The sequence below is a fragment of the Garra rufa genome, chromosome 24 (assembly GCF_049309525.1).
Source record: "Garra rufa chromosome 24, GarRuf1.0, whole genome shotgun sequence".
NCBI lineage: Eukaryota > Metazoa > Chordata > Actinopteri > Cypriniformes > Cyprinidae > Garra > Garra rufa.
In genome coordinates, this window is record NC_133384.1 from 21,440,629 (window position 1) to 21,462,321 (window position 21,693).

The 21,693-nt window shown below is 34.1% G+C and overlaps 1 protein-coding gene across 1 annotated transcript in view; it reads right to left on the reverse strand.

Annotated features, from left to right (window-relative positions):
- Positions 1-6,351: 6,351 nt before the first annotated feature.
- LOC141300243 (phospholipid-transporting ATPase IB-like) overlaps positions 6,352-21,693 on the reverse strand; it is a 41,494-nt gene continuing 26,152 nt past the window's right edge. The window contains exons 6-25 of the mRNA XM_073830568.1: positions 20,623-20,663; positions 20,260-20,333; positions 19,994-20,063; positions 19,785-19,912; positions 19,590-19,701; positions 18,264-18,432; positions 17,333-17,460; positions 17,118-17,195; positions 16,942-17,030; positions 16,747-16,791; positions 16,544-16,619; positions 16,341-16,446; positions 14,657-14,739; positions 14,506-14,555; positions 14,334-14,403; positions 14,003-14,087; positions 13,770-13,909; positions 10,456-10,594; positions 6,523-6,587; positions 6,352-6,405 (exon numbers count right to left, since the gene is read on the reverse strand). Of these exons, the coding sequence (XP_073686669.1) occupies positions 6,352-6,405; positions 6,523-6,587; positions 10,456-10,594; positions 13,770-13,909; positions 14,003-14,087; positions 14,334-14,403; positions 14,506-14,555; positions 14,657-14,739; positions 16,341-16,446; positions 16,544-16,619; positions 16,747-16,791; positions 16,942-17,030; positions 17,118-17,195; positions 17,333-17,460; positions 18,264-18,432; positions 19,590-19,701; positions 19,785-19,912; positions 19,994-20,063; positions 20,260-20,333; positions 20,623-20,663 (1,802 nt within the window). The remainder of the gene's footprint in view (positions 6,406-6,522; positions 6,588-10,455; positions 10,595-13,769; positions 13,910-14,002; positions 14,088-14,333; positions 14,404-14,505; positions 14,556-14,656; positions 14,740-16,340; positions 16,447-16,543; positions 16,620-16,746; positions 16,792-16,941; positions 17,031-17,117; positions 17,196-17,332; positions 17,461-18,263; positions 18,433-19,589; positions 19,702-19,784; positions 19,913-19,993; positions 20,064-20,259; positions 20,334-20,622; positions 20,664-21,693) is intronic.

The window sequence follows — 21,693 nt, forward strand, 5'->3', positions numbered from 1 at the left end:
AGCCCTTTGATACCAAAAGCCTTAGGCTGGAAGAAAAATAAATTCACATCTGTACAGTAGACCGCAGTAAAAGAAATGTCAACACTCTTCAGCAATAAAAAAAAAGTTAATTCATCTTGAGTCATTTTTGCTTATTAGTATGGTTGAATTGCACACTCTTCAGCAATAAAAAAAAAGTTAATTCATCTTGAGTCATTTTTGCTTATTAGTATGGTTGAATTGCTGTGGATTTGTTTGTTTAACATATTCATTACTGCAGGTTTTCGTCATATTCTGAGTTGCATTTCACTGTTTTTATTCATTTTGAGGAATACTGCATCTGTTGATTTTCATGTTAATTTATCTCGAGTCATTTTTGCTCATTAGTATGGCTGAATTGCTGTGGATTAGTTGTTTATTTAACATTTAATTATTGCAGGTTTCCGTCATATTCTGAGTTGCATTTCACTCTTTTGATTCATTTTAAAGGAGTGGTTCACTTTCAGAACAAAAATTTACAGATAATGTAGTCACCCCCTTGTCATCCCTTGTCATCCAAGATGTTCAGGTCTTTCTTTCTTCAGTCGTAAAGAAATGATGTTTTTTGAGGAAAACATTTCAGGATTTCTCTCCATATAATGGACTTCTATGGTGCCCCCGAGTTTGAACTTCCAAAATGCAGTTTAAATGCAGCTTCAAAGGGCTCTAAATGATCCCAGCCGAGGAAGAAAGGTCTTATCTAGCAAAACGATCGCTATTTTCTAAACATTTACAATTTATATACTTTTTAATCTCTACACAGAGTACACACAGAGCTAGACAAGATGAGCATTTGAGGTTAAAAAGTATATAAATTGTAATTTTTTTTTTTTTTTTTTTTTTTTTTTTTAGAAAATAACCATTCGTTTTGCTAGATAAGACCTTCTTTCCTCGGCTGTGATCGTTTAGAGCCATTTGAAGCTTCATTTTAGAAGTTCAAACTCGGGGGCACCATAGAAGTGCATTATATGGGGAGAAATCCTGAAATGTTTTCCTTAAAAAAACTTAATTTCCTTACGACTGAAGAAAGAAAGACATGAACATCTTGGATGACAAGGGGGTCACTACATTATCTGTAAATTTTTGTTCTGAAAGTGAACTACTCCTTTAAGGAATATTGAATCTAGAATTATTCTAGAACTAAAGTAATGTCTTACTTCCGAATTCTCTCAACATGGGCACAGGAGAGCTTTCAGTCAATAAATGGGAAAAAATAACTGGCATTACTGATTTGAAAAAGTAACTCAGATATTTACTTGTAAATTAAAAAGTAATACGATACTTTACTAGTTACTTCAAAAAGTAATCTAATTACTTGTAATGCAATACCGAGTCATATCGACCACATTTATACCACTTTTAAATTGTTTTTGGAGTCACCATCAACTGTAATTGTATGTATATGTGCAATAGCCACATGAACCTTCAAAATGGGCACCTTTTGCACTTCCCAGACAAAAAAGTACTAACAGAATTTTCATTTTAGTATGAACTACCCCTTTAAATGCCGGAAACATCCCCATACTTATAAAACAAACAAACAAACATGTGGATACCTGTGTGATACCTGGCCCCCAAATAGTGTGCGTGACAGAGATTTCGATCACATGTCAGAAAGAACAGAAAAGAGAAGCACAAACTGTGTTTATGATTAATGATGACTACCAAGAGTGTGTTTGTTTAAGTCATGTAATGCAGGCAGTGTGACAGCAAACGTGGAACGCAGCCTATCAGAAAGATCAGACAGACATTGTATGTGTGTGTGTGTGTGTGTGTGTGTGTGTGTGTGTGTGTCACAGTGGAGTGACAGATGGAACTTGTCACAGAGTCTGAGTCAAAAGCCATCATGTTTACCCAGGAGGCTTTGCTGGCAGAATTTGTTTTGACGAGATTGAGCGCCAAAAGGAGATCGCGTTACTCCTCACCCGACACACACACACTTACACACTCGAATGCACGCACTGTTCCTGTAAATTTGGGAGCCGCTGACAGACAGAGGAGGAGTTGTGTGACAGGAGAGACAGAGAAAATCGGCCAATCGCACCATCAACAATGACAAACTTATTTGCGCATTATACAGAAGACAGACAGATAGAAAGGAGGACAACATGAAGGAGTGTGATGTGTTGGCCCAACTGTGCGTTACATGAAACGGCAGCTGTCTCTCACACACACACACACACACACACACACACACACACACACACACACTCCATATTATCCACACAAACACACAGCTGTGACATTAGGCTCACCCCAGCAGCGTCTAAGTTATTGTGGGTTATTTTAAGAGCTTTGTAAGATAAGGAAGAATTCTTTTGGAGATTTTAACCGAGACGAAAGCTCAAAACATCTATCTTTTACTATGTTTTTTTTACTAGCTGCATAAAACGTACAAATAAAAGGCCATTAAACACTCATTCAATAATCCCATAATGTGGTTGGACAATTTTCAAAAGCACAATATTGATTTCTGCAAATTAGAGGCAGAACAAAAACAACATTATAATTTATTCATCGCCATCCACTGTAACCGCAAAAACTTGTTGCAAGGTTGTAGGCTTCAAATTTAAACCATTCAGGGCTGTTTACACTAAGCAAGAAAAACTAATTATAATAATTATATACACTGCTATTTTTTAATGTTTTCAAACAAGCCTCTTAGGCTCATAAAGACCGCATTTATTTGGTTAAAAAAACTGCAATATTGTGAAATATTATTGCAATTTAAAATACTGGTTTTCTATTTTAATGTACTTTAAAATATAATTCATTCCTGTGATGCAAAGATGTATTTTCAGCATCAATACTGCAGTCTTTAGTGTCATATGATCCTTCAGAAATCATTTTTATGTGCTGATTTATTATCAATGTTTGAAACCATTGTGCTGCTTAAATTTTTTTTGCAACCTGTGATATTTTTTTCAGGATTCTTTGAAGAATAAAAAGTTAAAAAGAACAGCATTTATTCAAAATAGAAATCTTTACTATCACTTTTTATCAATTTAACATCCTTACTGTATTACAATATTAATTTCTTTAAAAAATTTTTTTTACTAACCCCAGATTTTTAAACTGTAGTTTATACTGTTAGAAAAGACTTCTATTTTAAATAATTACTGTTCTTTAAAAGCTTTTTATTCATAAAAGAATCCTGAAAAGTATCAGTTAAGTATCAGTTTCCCAAAAAAAAAAATTCATTCAACAACACAACCGTTTCCAACATTGATAATAAATCAGCATATTAAAACAATTTCTGAAAGAACCTTGTGACACTGAAGACTGGAGTAATCATGCTGAAAATTTATCTTTGCACCACAGGAATAAATTATATTTTAATGCATATTAAAAACTAGAAAACAGTTATTTTACATTGTAATAATATTTTACAATATTACATAATTTTTCTGCATTTTTGATCTAATAAATGCAGTCTTGTTGAACATAAGAAACATCTTTAAAATAATAATAATAATTATTATTATTATATATTAATTATATATTTTTATTATATATTAATTAATGAATTTTCTTAACAAAAGTGAGATGAAAATTACATGGCTATAATGTAATAAACTTACTGCTGCTGAAAAATAATGGCATACGATGCAAAAAAATTACTGACAAAAGTGCATTTTTTAACATAATCTAATTAGTGCTGTCAAATCGCGATTAATCGGATCAAAAAAAAAAGTTCTGTATATTTACATGTATATATAAATGTGCACACATAAATAAGAAATAAATGTAATAAGTAGTGCTGGGCAACAATTAATCACAATTAATCACAATTAATCGATTCCAAAGTAAAAGTTTTTGTGTACATAATATATGTGTGTATACTGTGCATATTTATTATGTATATATAAATACACACTCATTCATGTATATATTTAATAAAAATATGTTATGTTTATATATTAAATATATGAATATAAATATACACATGTATTAAAATGTAAATATTTTCAAAAGATATACTGTATGTGTGTGTGTCTTTATATATACACATAATAAATATACACCAGTACACACACATACATTATATAAATAAAAACTTTTATTTTGGATGCGATTAATCGCGATTAATCGTTGCCCAGCACTAAAGATAATGTGTTATAAAAATGTAAACAATTTAAACAAAGACTGTACAATATATGTATGTTATTTAAGTAATATAATACTTGATTGATAATAATTTTTTCAATTAATATAATTGATAATTGATTTTTCAATTAATATAATTGATTAGTACACAATCATAGTTATAAATGCAATGGTACTAATAATTGCCATAATTCTTTCGGTGTTTCGGTTTTCGGCCTTGGTTTCCTCTTTTTCGGTTTTCGGTTTCGGCCAAGAATTTTCATTTCGGTGCATCACTAGTAAACACAAATTTTTATTTGGCAAGCGATTAATCGTGATTAATCGATTTGACAGCACTAATTATCTTGTGGATCCATCAGTTCACATTTACAACTCTACGAGTTTCTCTTCCAGCAGGAGGCGCTGTCAGAATGGTACACAAAGCAGCGCAGCAAATGACTTTGAAACGTGCAGCGCTCTTATTTATTCAATGGATAGCCTTCTGAAGTTTCATCGCAATTCTTGTCTTTCAGTCCCCACATTTAAGAACACCTGAAATCATAATTATGACATTCTTAACCCCTAATAACACTGCAGTCACCAATGAAAATTAAGAGCTTTATTTCAAGAACCGACTTTCAAAAACAAACCTTACACAAAATATTTTGTGTAATATAAATGTTTCTTTCTTTCTTTTTTTCACCATGTTCAGGGCACAAGAAAAATATTAGGGGGCTAAATTAATATCAGCATATGAAGTATAATCGTCTCTCATTGTCTCTGAGAGAATGCACGTCAGATGCTGAAAGCACTGTCAGCTTTTACTTTCACTTTAACATATTGCGCAGTTTTCACGTTGCTTGTGTGATATCCATTGGCTCACCTCCATGGTTTAAAACATAAATATTTATAAAAAATACAGTATATAGAAAGGACAAATCTTTAAAATATTGCGATATAACACTAACATAAAGCCATTGTTTTTAACTCACTGAAAGCTACATCTGTCTGCGTGCAATGCGCCGATCTCTGTTCTCATCACTGGCTGCCCGCACGACTGCAGACACACCCCCTCTTGAAATTTCGGCATTACATGTTTTGCAAATCGCTATCCGAGGGTCTTTCTCTCAGATATACTGAAATACGTCCACACCGCAGACGTGTTGCTTCAGACAAGCACGTGGAGGCCGCGGTTTCTGTTTGCGTCAACATGCTGTTTCGGCCGTGTTGTTTCGGTGATAAAAGTCTTTCTGCACTTTTGGGCCATTTTCGGCCGAAAAATTTCAGTGGCCGAATATTCGGTGCATCCCTAGTGTTTACATATGTATGAGGTGAGGTGTGTATATATATGTGTATATATAAATACACAAACACACATGTATGTATGTATATATATGTAATAAATATTTGCATATTTATGTATATATATATATAATGCTAAGCATCGCAAAGTTATAGCATCTTAAATCGATACAGCCTTTCCTAATCACATGCAACATTCGGCACTCATGCGAACTCATGCTTCTCATCTAAAAATTGTTCTCTGGGTTTGATATAAGCAATTCGATGCTACCGAAGGGACAACAATACCCTTTAGCCATAATCATCTTTACAATATAGCATGGCCTCTAAAAGCCTCTATCCAACAACAACAACTATCCGACTCATCTGAACATACTGTTTTCATTTCGCAAACAGAACAACTGGAAACAAAACGGTCCAAAAATCTGCCAACAGTGTTTTTACAAACCATTATCAATGTTTCATTCTAAACAAGGAAACGTCCGGAAAAAATTTCCATGCAGAACAGTCATGAATCCTGCTGCTTCCCGGGAGCTTTTGTTTCCAGTGTTCAGTTCAGACTGTGTGTGTGTGTGTGTGTGTGTGTGTGTGTGTGTGTGTGTGTGTGTGTTTATGCACGCTTATGTGTGTGATGCACTGCTGTCTGGCCTGACTGTTCTCAGAGATCTGAGACTTTACAAGCTCCCTAGTATGACTATCTTTGCCTGGAAGTAATTAACCTTGTGTGTGAGAGAAAAATAGAGCGGTTGACAAAGTAGAGAGTAGTTGAAAAATAAGGAAGGCATTATCAATGAGACACAATACAACTGATAGCTATTATAATTCACCTTTTAAAACTGAAATGATGAAACAAAGACATTCCTCCAATTGAAAAATCAGCTTTTTCTCATGTGCTTTATACTGTATATGAGTGTGTGTTGGGCTCATGTGTGTTCATACGATCTATTACACTTTCATCATGATCTCAATGATGACACCAGACACCTTAATTACCTTCACCTGTACGAGAACAAAGACACACACTTCCCTCACCTGTCCACACCCTGCGTCCTCCAGAGACAGCCTGAGAACACTTACTAACACACACACATATATAAAAACACAATATGTACTCACATCCAGGGAATCTTCATTGACGATGATGAGGGACATGCCATGTGACACCAGCCTACAGGAGTAACCTGAGATGCAGTGGAGAGTTACAGTAGAGGCGTTACACAAAGCCACACATCCACGCCCCAACAACAACTTAACCTCTTTGTATATCTGTCATTACCCACTAATGCCTGTCTGCTGTCCAATGGTTTATCTCCAGTCTCACCCAATTTACTCTGAGCTGTCTGTCTGCAGCGCCCGCCTGACTGCCTATCTGTCTGTCCTTCTGCGATTTCATTAATCTGGGAGTCTCCTTGTGTGTTTTCAATTAGTGTCTGTTTGATATAGTATTGTATTGTGTTGTGTTGTACTTTGTCAGCCAACTTTAAAGCTGCCGCCTGTAATTTAATATGAAATTAAAACATATAATACACAACTTTTTTTTATAAATGTATGCTAACCAATACTGCATTTGTTTGATCAAAACTACAGTGAAAACGAATATTGTTACAAAACATTACAATTTAAAAAAATTGTTTTAATATATTTTAAATTTTAATTTATTCATCTGATGGCAAAGGTGAATTTTGCTATCAGAACAGCTATTACTCCAATTTGAAAAAAGAAAAATTAATCACTTTCCACAATAAATAAAACATAATAAGAAGAACCATTATTAACAATTTCACAGCAATAGCAGTTTTTAAAGATCATCAATAATTTCTAAAGGATCATGTGACACTGAAGACTGGAGTAATGATGCTGAAAATTCAGCTTTGCATTACTAGAAGAAATTATATGATAATATATTATAACAGTTTTTACATATTTAAATGTAAAAAATGACTTTTTTCCCACAATATCACTGTAGTTCTGATCAAATAAAATCAGCCTTGGTATGCATAAGATGCTTTCAATTATTAAATTATTATTAATATACTACAAAAATAATAAATAGAAATTAAATAAACTCTCTTAGCAATCAAATAACAAATTGTAGAAGATACACTGCCGTTCAAAAGTTTTTTCAAAAATGTTTTTTTTTTTTTTTTTTTTTTGCAGCTCATCAAGGCTGCATTTATTTTACCACAAATCCAGGAAAACAGTAATATTGTGAAATATTATTTAATTGTAAAATAACGGTTTTCTATGTGAATATATTTTGAAAATGTCATTTATTCCTGTGATGCAAAGCTGAATTACTCCAGTCTTGGGTGTCAAATGATCCTTCAGAAATCATTCTAATATGCTGATTTATTATCAGTGTTGAGAACAGTTGTGCTGCTTAATATTTTGTTGGAACCTGTGGTACTTTTTTCCAGGATTCTTTAATAGATAAAAAGTTAAAAAGAACAGCATTTAATATACAAATAATTTGTAACAATACCATTTAAACATTTGTGGTCAGTAATTTTTTTATTCTTTTTGGGTTTTTTTGAAAGATTTTTTCAAAAAAACAAAATGTATTCACCAAATTATGTGTTAAACTGATACAAAGTGATAGCAAAGATTTGTATTTTGAATAAATGCTGTTCTTTTAAATTCTTTATTCATCAAAGAATCCTGAAAAAAGAATCACAGGTTCCAAAAATATATTAGGCAGCACAACTGTTTCAAACACTGACTACGTTTACATGGACACCAGTAATCTAATTAATGACCTTATTCTGAATAAGACAATAATATGATTAAGCTGTTTACATGAGTTGCTTTTAGAATATTCCTTTCATGATCCCGTTTTACATGTTATAGTACATAGATCGATTAATGACACACATCATTACGTCCACATGCGACGCTATCAGTTCATCTTCGTTATAGACTTTTGGATGTTTGGGTTTTAATTTTACAAAAGCTTGAAGTGGCTCTGGACATAGGCAACATTTTTTAGAATGTGTGAGTTAAAATTTGCCGTGGTCGCATTTGTGCGAGTGCATGCTGTGCTGCTCCAAAGCGTCTGCTCCATACAGCGAGCGTTTCAGAGCCAGTCAGTTTTTAGGAGAAAAAAAAAACACACGCAAGCACAGTCACCGAAAGCCAGTTTAGTTTTACTTTTTTTGTTTGTTTTCATTTTGAAAACCCTGTTATCTTTGCCGTTTACCTCACATTACGCTTTGGAGGCTTTCTTTTATTAATTTTTTTATTAATTATTTTGATTGCTCAGTGTTTGCGCGCCCTGTAATAAATTGTTTAGTCGGCATATAACAGCATGTGATGGAGTCCATGCCTCGTCTTATTAGTTTTTGTTAATAAATGCTATATAAGCTAGTTTTAATTTATTTTTGTTATTCTGTTTAATTAAAAATAACAAATCCATCTTTTAAGAATTTGTTTTAATCTTAAAATTGATAGGTGTAGCCTTATATATGCAAGCAAAACCAAGATCATGAATTTGAAAGTAAAAGTAAAAAGCATCCTAAGACATTCCAATAGCGGAAATCCCGTTCACAAAATTAAAATAAATACTTACAAATAATACTAATGAAAAAGGGGGTTGAATGTTAAAAACGTTTCCATAAAACTAAAAATTATGATAACAAACTAGGCTATTTATCAGCAATGAGCATTGATTAAGCCCATGTTGTAGCAAAAAATAAATAAATAAAAATGAAACCAAAGCGCGACCAACTGAGAGCATTATGCCGAGTTCCAGACAACCCGTTACCCGTGTTTTTCCAAACTTCTACCCGTGAAAGTGCACTGGAACGGCACTCAAACCCGTGAATTCCCACCCGTGAACTCGTACTAGATCGACGACGTACTCCCAGTTCCGAGTTCTGACGTGACATAGCCCGAGAAACAACAATAAAGCCTCTAGGGGTGCGGTTTTTAGTGGCACACGGTGGAAAAATAGAGTTTAGGACAATATAACGTTGCAATCAAATTATTAATACTATAAAAATAATAAATGCTTGGCGTGGCTTGCCTGGAACGCTACAAAGTCCTGAGTCGTGGTTTGAACACGTGATTTACGAGCTCAAAAACCTGCCTGGAACGCAGCATTAGTGTGTATCCTGTCACAAAATGTGGCAAAAAGTCCTACACAAGGGGAATAGTCTGATTAAGGTGTGTACATGTCTTCCATAATGCGACTAAAATAGGAATACTCCACCTGTCTTAATTCGATTTGTGTTTACTCAGATTATGACTTTAGTCGGATTAAATTAATCAAAAATATCAGTTTACATGGTTGCTTCTTAATCAGAGTATTGACTTAATCGCGTTAAAATCGGAATATTGTTGTCCATGTAAACGTACTCACTGATAACAGTAATAATAAATCAGCATATTAGAATGATTTCTGAAGGATCATGTGACATTTAAGACTAGAGTAATGATGCTGAAAATTCAGCTTTGCATCACAGAAATAAATTATATTTTAAAACATATTAAAATAGAAAACCATTATTTTAAACTGCAATAATATTTTACAATATTACAGTTTTTTTCTGTATTTTTGATCAAGTAAATGCAGCCTTGATGAGCATAAGAGGCTTCTTTAAAAACATTAAAAATCTTACCGATCCCAATCTTTTGAATGGCAGTGTACTGCATTGCTAGCTCTTTTTTTTTTACCAGTTTTACACAACTGTTTCTGAACAGGTGTGTTTTTATTTAATCCATGTTTTTAAAACAAATCCCTTAAACCATTTGTTTGTCTGATTTAATTAGCTGATCTGGTCTTGCTGTCCAGCTGACAAATGCACAAAAGCCCTCTAAAACCAGCAAAACAGATCAACAGGTTTTTTAGCACTTCGTCCCACTGATGCATTATATTTGCACAGGAATGTTGAATATTAACCGTGTACATAAGCCTGGGTGCTGTCTAATGTAAAACATTTACATGAGTTGTATGTTGGACTATAAGTGGTGTTCTATTGGTGATATGCTAATACAAACTCAATCAATGGCGTGACTTTGTGGAATAAGTATATATCCATGTATGACACACACCAATATTGATGGCCGTCTCTTGCTTGTCTCCGGTCAGAACCCAGATCTTGATGTCAGCTTTCATGAGTGTTGCTATGGTTTCTGGGACTCCCGCTTGCAGTCGGTCTTCTATTGCAGTGGCACCCAACAACAGCAAGTTCTGCATTTGACAAATAATTAAAAAGCCAAAACTGAATTTGTGAAATTGAAACACCACATTAAGTTCAATTGCACAGTATTAGTTTCACCAAATGTATAAAATGTAGTCAAATTATCAATATTGCCTTGTTTCTGGAAAATATACCATATTGTTTGTACGATAACATGGTGATGCATAACTTATATTGTAAAATGGTTTGTATTACATATCTAAAATAACAAAAATACAGAAATTCTCCAATAAACTTAAATGATCACTTTATAATTCTGCTTCCTCTTCGCTAACTTTAGAAAATTAACTGGATTATGATGCCAAGGTATTACATGTAGTTTACTAGGCCTAGGGAGTTACTTTATTGACATTTAAAGGGACAGATCACCCAAAAATGAAAATGACCTCATGATTTACTCACCCTCAAGCCATTCTAAGTGTATATGACTTTCTTCTTTCAGACGAATACAAACGGAGTTATATTAAAAAATGTCCTGGCTCTTCAAAGCTTTATAACGGCAGTGAATGGGTGTTGAGGATTTGATGTCCAATAAAGTGCATCCATTCATCATAAAAAGTACTCCACACAGCCTTGGGAGGTTAATAAAGAACTTCTGAAGTGAATCAATGCTTTTGTGTTAGAAAAATAACCATATTTAAAACTTTATAAACCATAATCTTTAGATTTAACTGTCATATTCGCTTTCACAAGAGTTTTAGCGTTTTAGCGAATGAAGTAAAATGTAGGCTTTAGCGTAAGCACCCGTGAGAAATGACAAAAGCGGAAATGCAGGGGAGAGAGCAAAACAAAACACCAGTCACAATTTAAAAGTAAAAAACAAGAATTTATAAAGAAAAATGTTGGAGGATTCCGGTATAAGCCAAGAGAAGACTGGTTTTCCTTTGGTGTACACAAAACTTGGTTCTCACGAGACTAGCATGTTCTCACTGGAGCTTATGCTACGCCTACATCCTACATCATCCGCTGGAACACCACTCCTTTGTTTATAAAGCTTTAAATATGGACATTTTTCTTACAAAAATGCATCAATTTGCTTCTGAAGGCCTGTAATAACCCTGTGGAGCACTTTTTATGATGGATGGATGCATTTTATTGGACTTTACAACCTCAACACCCATTCACTACCATTATAAATCTTGGAAGAGCCAGGACACTTTTAATATAACTCTGAAAGACAAGTTAATAAACACATAGGATGGCCTGAGGGTGAATAAATCATGAGGTAATTTTCAATTTTGGGTGAACTATCGCTTTAAGTCTGTATTATATTCTGGTCTCTAGATATGATTCGAGTCCCTCCTTCAATTTTTAAACTTAATTTATTCTCCACAGTCTGATTTCTTGACAAAGTAATAGATCTGAAGTATTATTCACGGTTTGAAAACCTCAAACCATAGCTGAAAGTGCTACTTAATACAGCCGCACACAGTAGCAGACAAAAATTCAGCAAATACAAGTAACCTGAACATCTTTCACGCCTTCTCCTCTGCATCTTTCACCATGTCTTATCCAATTATTTGTAATAATTTCTCTCTCCCTCTGTGTGAGTAGTGGGATATTTGAGGAGTTTTTGGTGTATTTATGTCTGTGTGCAGAGGTAACACAGTAGTGTTGTTGACTCTGGTTTTATGGGGCTCTTGGCAGACTGGTGCAGATAATTATCCTCACTGTGGTATACCAACCCCTCCTCAGACTACTAATCTGGGCCAGAGCCCTGAAAAAGCACACAAAACCCAACAAACTGGATTTTCACTGCTCTATATAACAGCGTCTGTGTCCTGGGGCTCAGATCTCTGATCAGTAGGTTAGAAGTTTTGCAGAACTGTGTAATCCGGCCTGATGGGGAGGCAGTGAGTTTATAGTTTGTAGCGGTTAATGAGAGAACAGAACACCACCTTCTGCACAATCTGACCTCACAACTGTGAAAATGTAATGTTGCAGTGCCACCTGTCGATCAGTCAAAGCACTGCAACTGGAGCACAGTAATGTACAGAAGATGCTAGTCTCAGCATCACACTCTCGTGTATATTGAATAAATTTGCTGCCTCCTACACAAAAAGGCACTAAAAGTCTTTTAAACGGTAAACTAGGAAAAAAGTCTTGCTTACAAGACAGGGAGTTGCTACAAATAGGTGCTTCTGAGAAACATCTTTATGAGCTATATGCCATCAAACCTTTGAGAAATATTTTAAGTTATATAAGTTTTATTTGGTATACTTAGGTTTTGTTCAGGTACAGTATATCTATTTATATATATATATAAACATGTTTTTGAAGAAGTCTCTTACACTCATTAAAGTACCATTTATTTGATTGATCAAAATTCATATGAAATATTATTGCAAATATATTAAATATAATTAATTAACTGTTTTCTATTTTAATATACTTTAAAATATAATTTATTTTTGTGATGCAAAGCTACATTTTCAGCATTATTACTCCAGTCTTCAGTGTCATATGATCCTTCAGAAATTCTAATATGCCGATTTACTATCAGTCTTGGAAATGTGCTGCTTTGTTGTGCTTCTTTGATAAATAAAATGTTAATATAAACAGCATTTATTAAAAATAGAAATAATTTCTAACAATATAAGTCTTTACTATCACTTTTGATCAATTGAACACATATCAGCTGAATAAATATATTAATTTCTTTCGAACAAAGAAAGAAAGAAAAAAAAAGTACTGACCCCAAACTTTAAATGGTACTTTAAATAAATGATGTTCTTTTTAACGTTTTATTCCTAAAAAAAAAAAAATCACAGGTTTAAAAAAAAAGTAATAGTAAGCAGCACGTAAGTGTAATGCTTTCTGACAGATTATTTGACACTGAAAACTGAAGTAATGATACTGAAAATTCAGTTTTGCATCACAGGAATAAATTACATTTTATTAAAGTATATTAAAATTGAAAGCCACCATTTTAAATTGCAATAATATTTCAGAATATTAAATTTTTTTCTGTATTTTTAATCAAATAAACGCAGCCTAGATGAGCAGAAAAGACTTCTTTAAAAAACATTAAAAATCGTTCTAACTTTTGAACAAAAGTGTATATAGTGGTCCAATGTAAAAAAAAAAAAAAAAAAAAAAGTGGTTCATCTATGTGAATATAATCATCCTTCTGTAGTAGCATGCATATATGCATACATTACAAACCTTCTCTATGAGTTCGTAGCATTCCTCCAGTTTCTGTGCTCTGTCCTTCAGCACAGTGCTGACACGATTGTACTCCTTCAGCCATTCCTGATACGCCCCCTCCTCGAGGTCCACATACGCGAAACAAAGCGTCCGCAGCCCTGCATGTGCAAACACACAAACCAATACTACTTTAATGCAAAGAGAACATAAAATGTTAAACCTTCAAACAATGACAAGCTTGAGAAATGTACCTTCTGTGGCAAACTGCTCCAGATGGACCACGGTCAGGTCCTTATGCTCTGATGTCTCATTCAGACGCTCGAAAATCACATTGTCCTGTAATAGATGCACATCTTAATTTTTGTTTTTTAAGATTTACGAAGATCTTACGGGTTTGAAATGAGATGAGGGTGAGTAATTACTGACAGAATTTTTCATTTTTGGCTGAACCATGCCTTTATTTATATAGTTCTTTTAAATTGGAATAATATTTCACAACATTACGGTTTTGTATTTTTAATCTTACAGACACCAACTGTCAGACTGTCTCTATGCTAATTGTGTGGTTTATGTAACACGCACCGCTCCCTTGCAATAAAGACGAAGTTTTCCCGTAGGTGTTCTGACAATCACTGACATCCGTTTGCGATTGCTGCAAAAAAAAAAAGGTGCAGACGTTGAAATACAACATACAGGGGATATGTGATGTAACTGAATATGTGTGAAGGTGTGAGAGCTCACAGCTGGTTCCTACCTGGAAAATTCCAGTACATTAAGCAGCTCATATGATTGCTCTTTTCCTCTCTGAGAAACAAACACAGGAAATGTATACATTAACCATACAAAGTACCATACAAAGAGTTTTGGTTCATTATTAATGGAAAAACAAAAAAACTAACACTAACCGCCTCTATGATGACAGAATCTGGCGTTCGTGCAGTAAAAACAAAGCCCAGACTTTTGGCACCTTTAACCAGCGCTCCTTCATCTGAAAACATAACATTATGGAAACATAAGTTAGTCCCCAAGTCTAAAATAAATACAGTAAAAACAGTACTATTGTACATTTTAAAACAACTTTCCTATTTGTAAAGATACACTACCAGTCAAAAGTTTTTGAACAGTAAGATTCATACGTTTACTTACATCTCTTCTGCTCACCAAGCCTGCATTTATTTGACCCAAAGTACAGTGAAACAATACAATTTTGAAATATGTTCACCATTTAAAATAACAGTTTTTATTTGAATATATTTAAAAATGTAATTTATTCCTGTGATTTCAAAGTTGAATTTTTCATTCTGATTTGCTGCTCAAAAACATTTATTATGCTAAAAACAGCTGATTAGATTTTTTAAAGGTTTCTTTGATGAATAGAAAGTTCAGAAGAACAGTATTTATCTGAAACAGAAATCTTTAGTAACATTATAAATGTCTTTATCGTCGTCTTTTAAAGAATCCTTGAGAAATAAAAGTATTAATTTATATAATCTGTTCCCCCTTTACAAAACATTTTTATTTCAGATAAATGCTGATCTTTGGATCTTTCTATTCATCAAAGAATCCAGACAAAAATATACTCAACTGTTTTTAATATTGCTAATAATAATAATAAAATGTTTCTTGAACAGCAAATCTGAAGGATCATGTGACATTGAAGACTGGAGTAATGATGCTGAAAAATGAGTTTACTATTTAAATATATTTACATTTTAAAGTTATTTTAAATAGTCAAATATTTCAGAATTGTACTGTTTTTTTCTGTCCTTTGGATTAAATAAATGCAGGCTTGGTGAGCAAAAGAGGCTTCTTTAAAAAATAAAAACATTAAACTTTTGACTGGTAGTGTATATTACAAAGATTAGTACTGTTCTTTATACAAATTCAAAATAAATAATGTATTATATTTACATTTTACACAAATGCAGAAATTTACACAGCTTAACTTGAAACAAGTAAAGGGATGAAAGCTCATGTTGAATTTTGAGTGAAAATTATTCATTTTAAATTTTTTTGTGTCAATGTGTTTTTCAATATATATGTGACCCTGGACCACAAAACCAGTCTTAAGTCGCTGGGGTTTGTTTGTAGCAATAGCCAAAAATACATTGCATGGGTCAAAATTTTTGATTTTTCTTTTATGCCAAAAATCATTGAGAAATTAAGTAAAGTTCATGTTCCATGAAGATTTTTTGTAAAATTCCTACTGTAAACATATCAAAATGTAATTTTTGATTTGTAATATGCATTGTTAAGAACCTAATTTGGACAACTTTAAAGGTGATTTTCTCAGTCTTTTTGATTTTTTTGCATCCTCAGATTTCTGATTTCAAATAGATGTATCTCAGTCAAATATTGTCCGATCCTAACAAACCATACATCAATAGAAAGCTTATTTATTGAGCTTTCATGTTGTATAAATCTCAGTTTTGTCAAATTTAACCTTATGACTGGTTTTGTGGTCCAGGGTCACATATATAATTTTTTAATATAAAACTGTTTTAAGTGTGACAATCAACTGTTTAACTACTAAATCAAACTAAGGGAGCAGTTTCAAATATTCAGAAACCAACAAGAAATTTGTGTTACCTGGTGAGGAAGCCTGGTAGATAATTTGGTCTCCTTCGTGCTCAGGAACAACAGTATGACAAACAGCCATCATGGTCAAAAACTCACAAATCTGCGGGGATGTGGGCTATAGAAAAAAGTAAAGAAGCAGATTTTAACTATTAACTATGAACTTTTTTAATATCCACGCTATGACAGAAAAATAACAGTTCTAAAGCTCTTACATGATTCTTCTCAATGTTCTGGATAAGAGCAGGATCATCAAACTCAGTAGAATTATGACTTGTAGAGGGAAGGTGACTGCAAAGAAAAAACAAAACACAAATGAGATGTAATGGACAACGTAACGTAATCCTCCCATTATCCTCTTAGACCTGGGTAATATTCGCTAGGGTACAGGACAGAGATCAAATCAGCGGCATCTGACCTGAAGTCCTCCATGGATCGATCGCAGTCCAGGTCTGGGAAATGCCTGGAGACAGCATTATAGATCAGTGGCCACTCACACAAATATAAACAAAAAGTAACAGATCAATGCACACTAATAGAGCTAGAACGATGCAAAGCACAGAGATAATGCGAGTATATTGATGTACGAAAGGAAAAAAAACACTACAATTACCCGTATGTAATTCCAGCTATCGTGCACTTCTTAAAGTGCATGACGTTGCAGGTGAGAGTGCCGGTCTTATCTGAAAACAAATATTTTACCTAAAAAAAAAAGACGGTGAATGAGATATAATAGAGTTGAGGTAAATAAACATTTATAAAAGTTAAAAAGGAGTAGATTCTCCTCACTTGGCCGAGTTCTTCATTCAGATTGGACGTTCGGGCCATAGCGGGAGTGTCTGTTTCAGCGTAATACATCTCAACATCCTGTAAACATGCATGAAGAACAAAGCACTTATTCACAGTGATTTCTGAATCACAGTTCTGTGCTCAGTTTGAAAAATGCTGTATTCTAACACTGTGAAACCAAGGCAATTGGTGATTATTATTTATTATTATTTTACCCAGTTGATGAAGAGAGCCTGTGTGAATTTGACCACTTCCAGCGTGACCAGGAGACTGATGGGAATCAGGTTGTTATAGAGGATGATGAAGGTTAGCAGATTGTACCAGAAGTTCAAGGAGATGTCGCCTGGATGCACAACCACATATGCGTATTTTATGAATGCTACTGTATAACATGTGCAATATTATCAAAAGCATTTATTTTTGTCTTAGTACGTGATATTGAAGAAACAGCTCACCCAAAAATGAAAATGCTGTCTATAATTACTCACCCTTTTGTCATTCTAAATCTGTAAGACCTTTGTTAATCGTCAGAACACAAATTAAGATAAGTTTGATGAAATCTGAGAGCTTTCTGACCCTGCATAGGCAGCAATGCAACTGACATGTTCAAGGCCCAGAAAGGTAGTAAAGACAATGTTAAAATAGTCCATGTGACATCAGTGGTTCAACCTTAAATGTTATGAAGCTACGAGAATATGTTTTGTGCACAAAGAAAACAAAAATAACTACTTTATTAAACAATTTCTTCTCTTCTGTGTCAACAGACTGGTACCCTCGTGAATGCGCATCAAAGGCTAACATGAAAAAGAAGAAATTGTTTAAAGTCACAAGAAGTATTCTCGCTGCTTCATAAAATTACTGTTGAACCACTGATGCCACAAGGACTATTTTAATGATGCCCTTACTACCTTTCTGGGCTTTGAATGTGTTAGTTGCTTTGCTGTCTATGCAGGGACATATTTAATCACAAATATCTTAATTTGTGTTCTGAATATGAACAAAGGTCTTATAGGTTTAGAAAGACATGAGGGTGAGTAATTAATGACATTATTTTAATTTTTGGGTGAACTATCCCTTTAAGTGAAAGGGAAATAAATATTCTAAATCTCTATCTGAAAGGGCACGGTAGGATTCAGTGGGTTTCACCTTCACGGGAAAGGTACCAGCAAGCCTCATCTGTGTGCTGTTTGTTCCATATGGCAGCGCCGATGGAGCTAACCAGCGCCATGACCAGGAGAATCCCAAACAGAACCAGGATCTGCATGTTCGTCACACGCTCCACATTAGAGCGCTTCAGCGGAGCTTTAGTGGAATTCTGCAGGATGGAAACATTATATTAATGCTCATAAAACAACTTGCATACATACTACTGTTTAAAAGTTTTGGCCAGTAAGATTTTAAAATCAATAAATGCAGCCTTGGTGAGCATTAGAGACTTCTTCCAAACATTTAAAAAAAAATCTTACTGACCACAAAACTGTAAAATGTAAAATGTAGATGGACATTACTATTTGCATCTATAATGACTCCATGACATGTTTATCAATAAAAGGTATTAAATAAGTGTAGCCTCTGTCATTTTAGATAAGTGCACCATTAATACCACCTGAATGGTTACAATATTTATCCTTATGGTATTTTCACAGCATTTCCTTCAACAAATGTTCTATTTGCATGGTATAAATAAGAAGAAAAAAGATGTTAGTACAATGTTCAGTGTTATGTTTACTCATTTGTTGTATTCACAATAACTGTCCACATCAGTGTAATTTTTTTATTTAATAATAATAATAATAATACTACATGTAATACAGTAAGTAGCCAAAGTAATATTCCTTTTAATTGTTTTATACTATTTTATTTATAACTCTTCCTGATGTTTCAAACCCATCGACATTCATCTTTAAAACACAAATTATTACTTTTAATGATATCCGAGAGCTTTCTGACCCTGCATAGACAGCAACTCAACTGATACGTTCAAGGCCCGGAAAGGTAGTTAGGACATAAAATAGTCCATGTGACATCAGTGTTTCAACCGTAATTTTAAAAGCTATGAGAATACTTTTTGTGGGCATAGAAAATGAAAATATGACCTGGAAAAAAAGAAATTGTTGAATAAAGTCGTTATTTTTGTTTTCTTGGTGCACAAAAAGTATTCTCGTAGCTTTATAACATTACGGTTGAACCACTAATGTCACATGGAGTATTTTAACAATGTCCTTACTACCTTACCTTTCTGGGCCTTGAATGTCACAGTTGCATTGCTGTCTATGCAAGGTCAGAAAGCTCTCAGATCTAATCAAAAATATCTTAATTTGTGTTTAGAAAATGAACATGAAAGGTCTTACAGGTTTGGAACGACATGAGGGTGAGTAATTAATGACAGAATTTTCATTTTTGCGTGAACTATCTTTTTAAGTGTAACAGTACTGGACCACATCCAGCTTTGGTTTATGAGATCACACTTACCTGCATGAGCTTTGAATCATGTCCAGTGTAAACTACAATTCCCACAACCCACTGCGTGTTCCTGAGCTGGGCTCCTCGTAACAGCACCTGGTCCGGCCCAAGCGGAGCTGGGCTGTAATACAAACCACATGATGACTAAATATAGTATGTGTTTAGGTTATATTTCAAATTCTCATTAACAGCGAGTTGACATACTTGTGGTTGTCTAAGCGCAGTGTTCCAGTGAAATCATACAAGTGTCTGTTTGGCCCCTCACATTCAAGACGACCAGTCAAAGTTATCAGTTCCTCCAGAGACTGAAAACTAGCTGTGAGAGAGAGACCCTGAAACACAACCAAACCGTTTAACAAACAACAACCATGTCATAAGCCCGATACAACACACAAGACATGTAAAATACGTACCTGTCGGATCTTTAGGTTGGTCTCACCATCTAAGTTGGATGTTTCAGTATAGCACATCGCCTGAGGCTCACTGTGAGAAAAAAAAAAAAAAAAAACAGCAGCAGATTTTGAACACAAAACATCTGCACACAAACATATATAAAAACACACAGATATATATTTTCCTGAAACACATTCCCCAAATTACATTTTCTAAATCACACTACAGTACAAACACAGGATGACAAACTCCACGGATACACACACAAACACACTGCGGTGCTGACCTGGAGGACACTATGACCATGTCAGCCGGGAGATGCTGCCCATTGGTCACCTTGACTATGTCTCCCACTGCCACCTAGTGGGCAGGTGCAGCATTGCAACAGCATGAGGAGGGAGAAAATGAGATTAAGAAAGAGACCACAGTGCTTGAAACAAAGAAAGGAGGAGCAACACACAGCAGGATGTACGAAATCAAAAAGAGCAAAGTAAAAATAATGCAGTGAGAGGTGAATTGAAAAAGGGAGGTGTTACCAAAATAAAAATGAAAGTACGGAAATGAAAGCATCATTGACAGAAAGAGGGGAAACATAGAGGAGTAGAAGAAGAAAAATAAGATGCAGAAAGAGAGAGTAAGACAGGGTTACCTGCTTCCATATGATGGTCTGCCATGCTCCGTTACGCAGAACTGGAAAACAATTATATTATCAGAAAAACTCCCCTCATGGATATTTTGTTTAGTGATAGTTGTTCATGAGTCCCTTGTTTGTCCTGATCAGTTAAACTGCCCGCTGTTCTTCGGAAAAATCCTTCAGGTCCCACAAATTCTTTGGTTTTTCAGCATTTTTTTGTATTTGAACCCTTTCAAACAATGACTGTATGATTACAAGATCCATCTTTTCACACTGAGGACAACTGAGGGACTCATATGCAACTATTTCAACACTTGCTTCAGAAGGAAACACGATGCATTAGAAGCCATGGGGTGAAAACTTTTGAATTTGAAGATCGGGGTAAATTTAATCTAGTTTGTCTTCTGGGAAACATGCAAGTATCTTCTTTAGCTTCTGAAGGGCAATACTAATGAAAAAATATAATATTTAGGCAAAATAAGAAAAATGTACACATCTTCATTCTGTTCAAAAGTTTACGCCCCGGGCTCTTAATGCATCGTGTTTCCTTCTGTAGCATCAGTGAGCGTTTGAAACTTCTGTAATAGTTTGCATACGAGTCCCTCAGTTGTCCTCAGTGTGAATAAATGGATCTCAAAATCATACTGCTGGAAAGGGTTCAAATAAACAAAAATGCTGAAAACCCAAAGAGTTTGTGGGACCTGAAGGATTTTTCTGGAGAACAGCATGTAGTTTAACTGTTCAGGACAAACAAGGGACTTGGAAACAACTATCACTAAACAAAAAAAAAAAAAAAAACACAGCAGTGGATCATTCAGGTGTCATCAAGTGTATGTCAACTTTTGAAATGTTCTACACTATTTTGTATAAATAATAATAAAAAAAAATCTAAATTGTAACATTAAAAAAAAGACGTTATGTCATTTCTTAAATATTACATTTAATAATTATTAAATAATTAGATAATTAGTATTTTTAGAGAGCATGGGTAAGCTAAATGTAAAAATACTTAAAATATTTATAAAAATAATTCACTTTTTTTTTTAAATAATAGGAAAATCGCTATTGTACATCACAGTGTTTTCA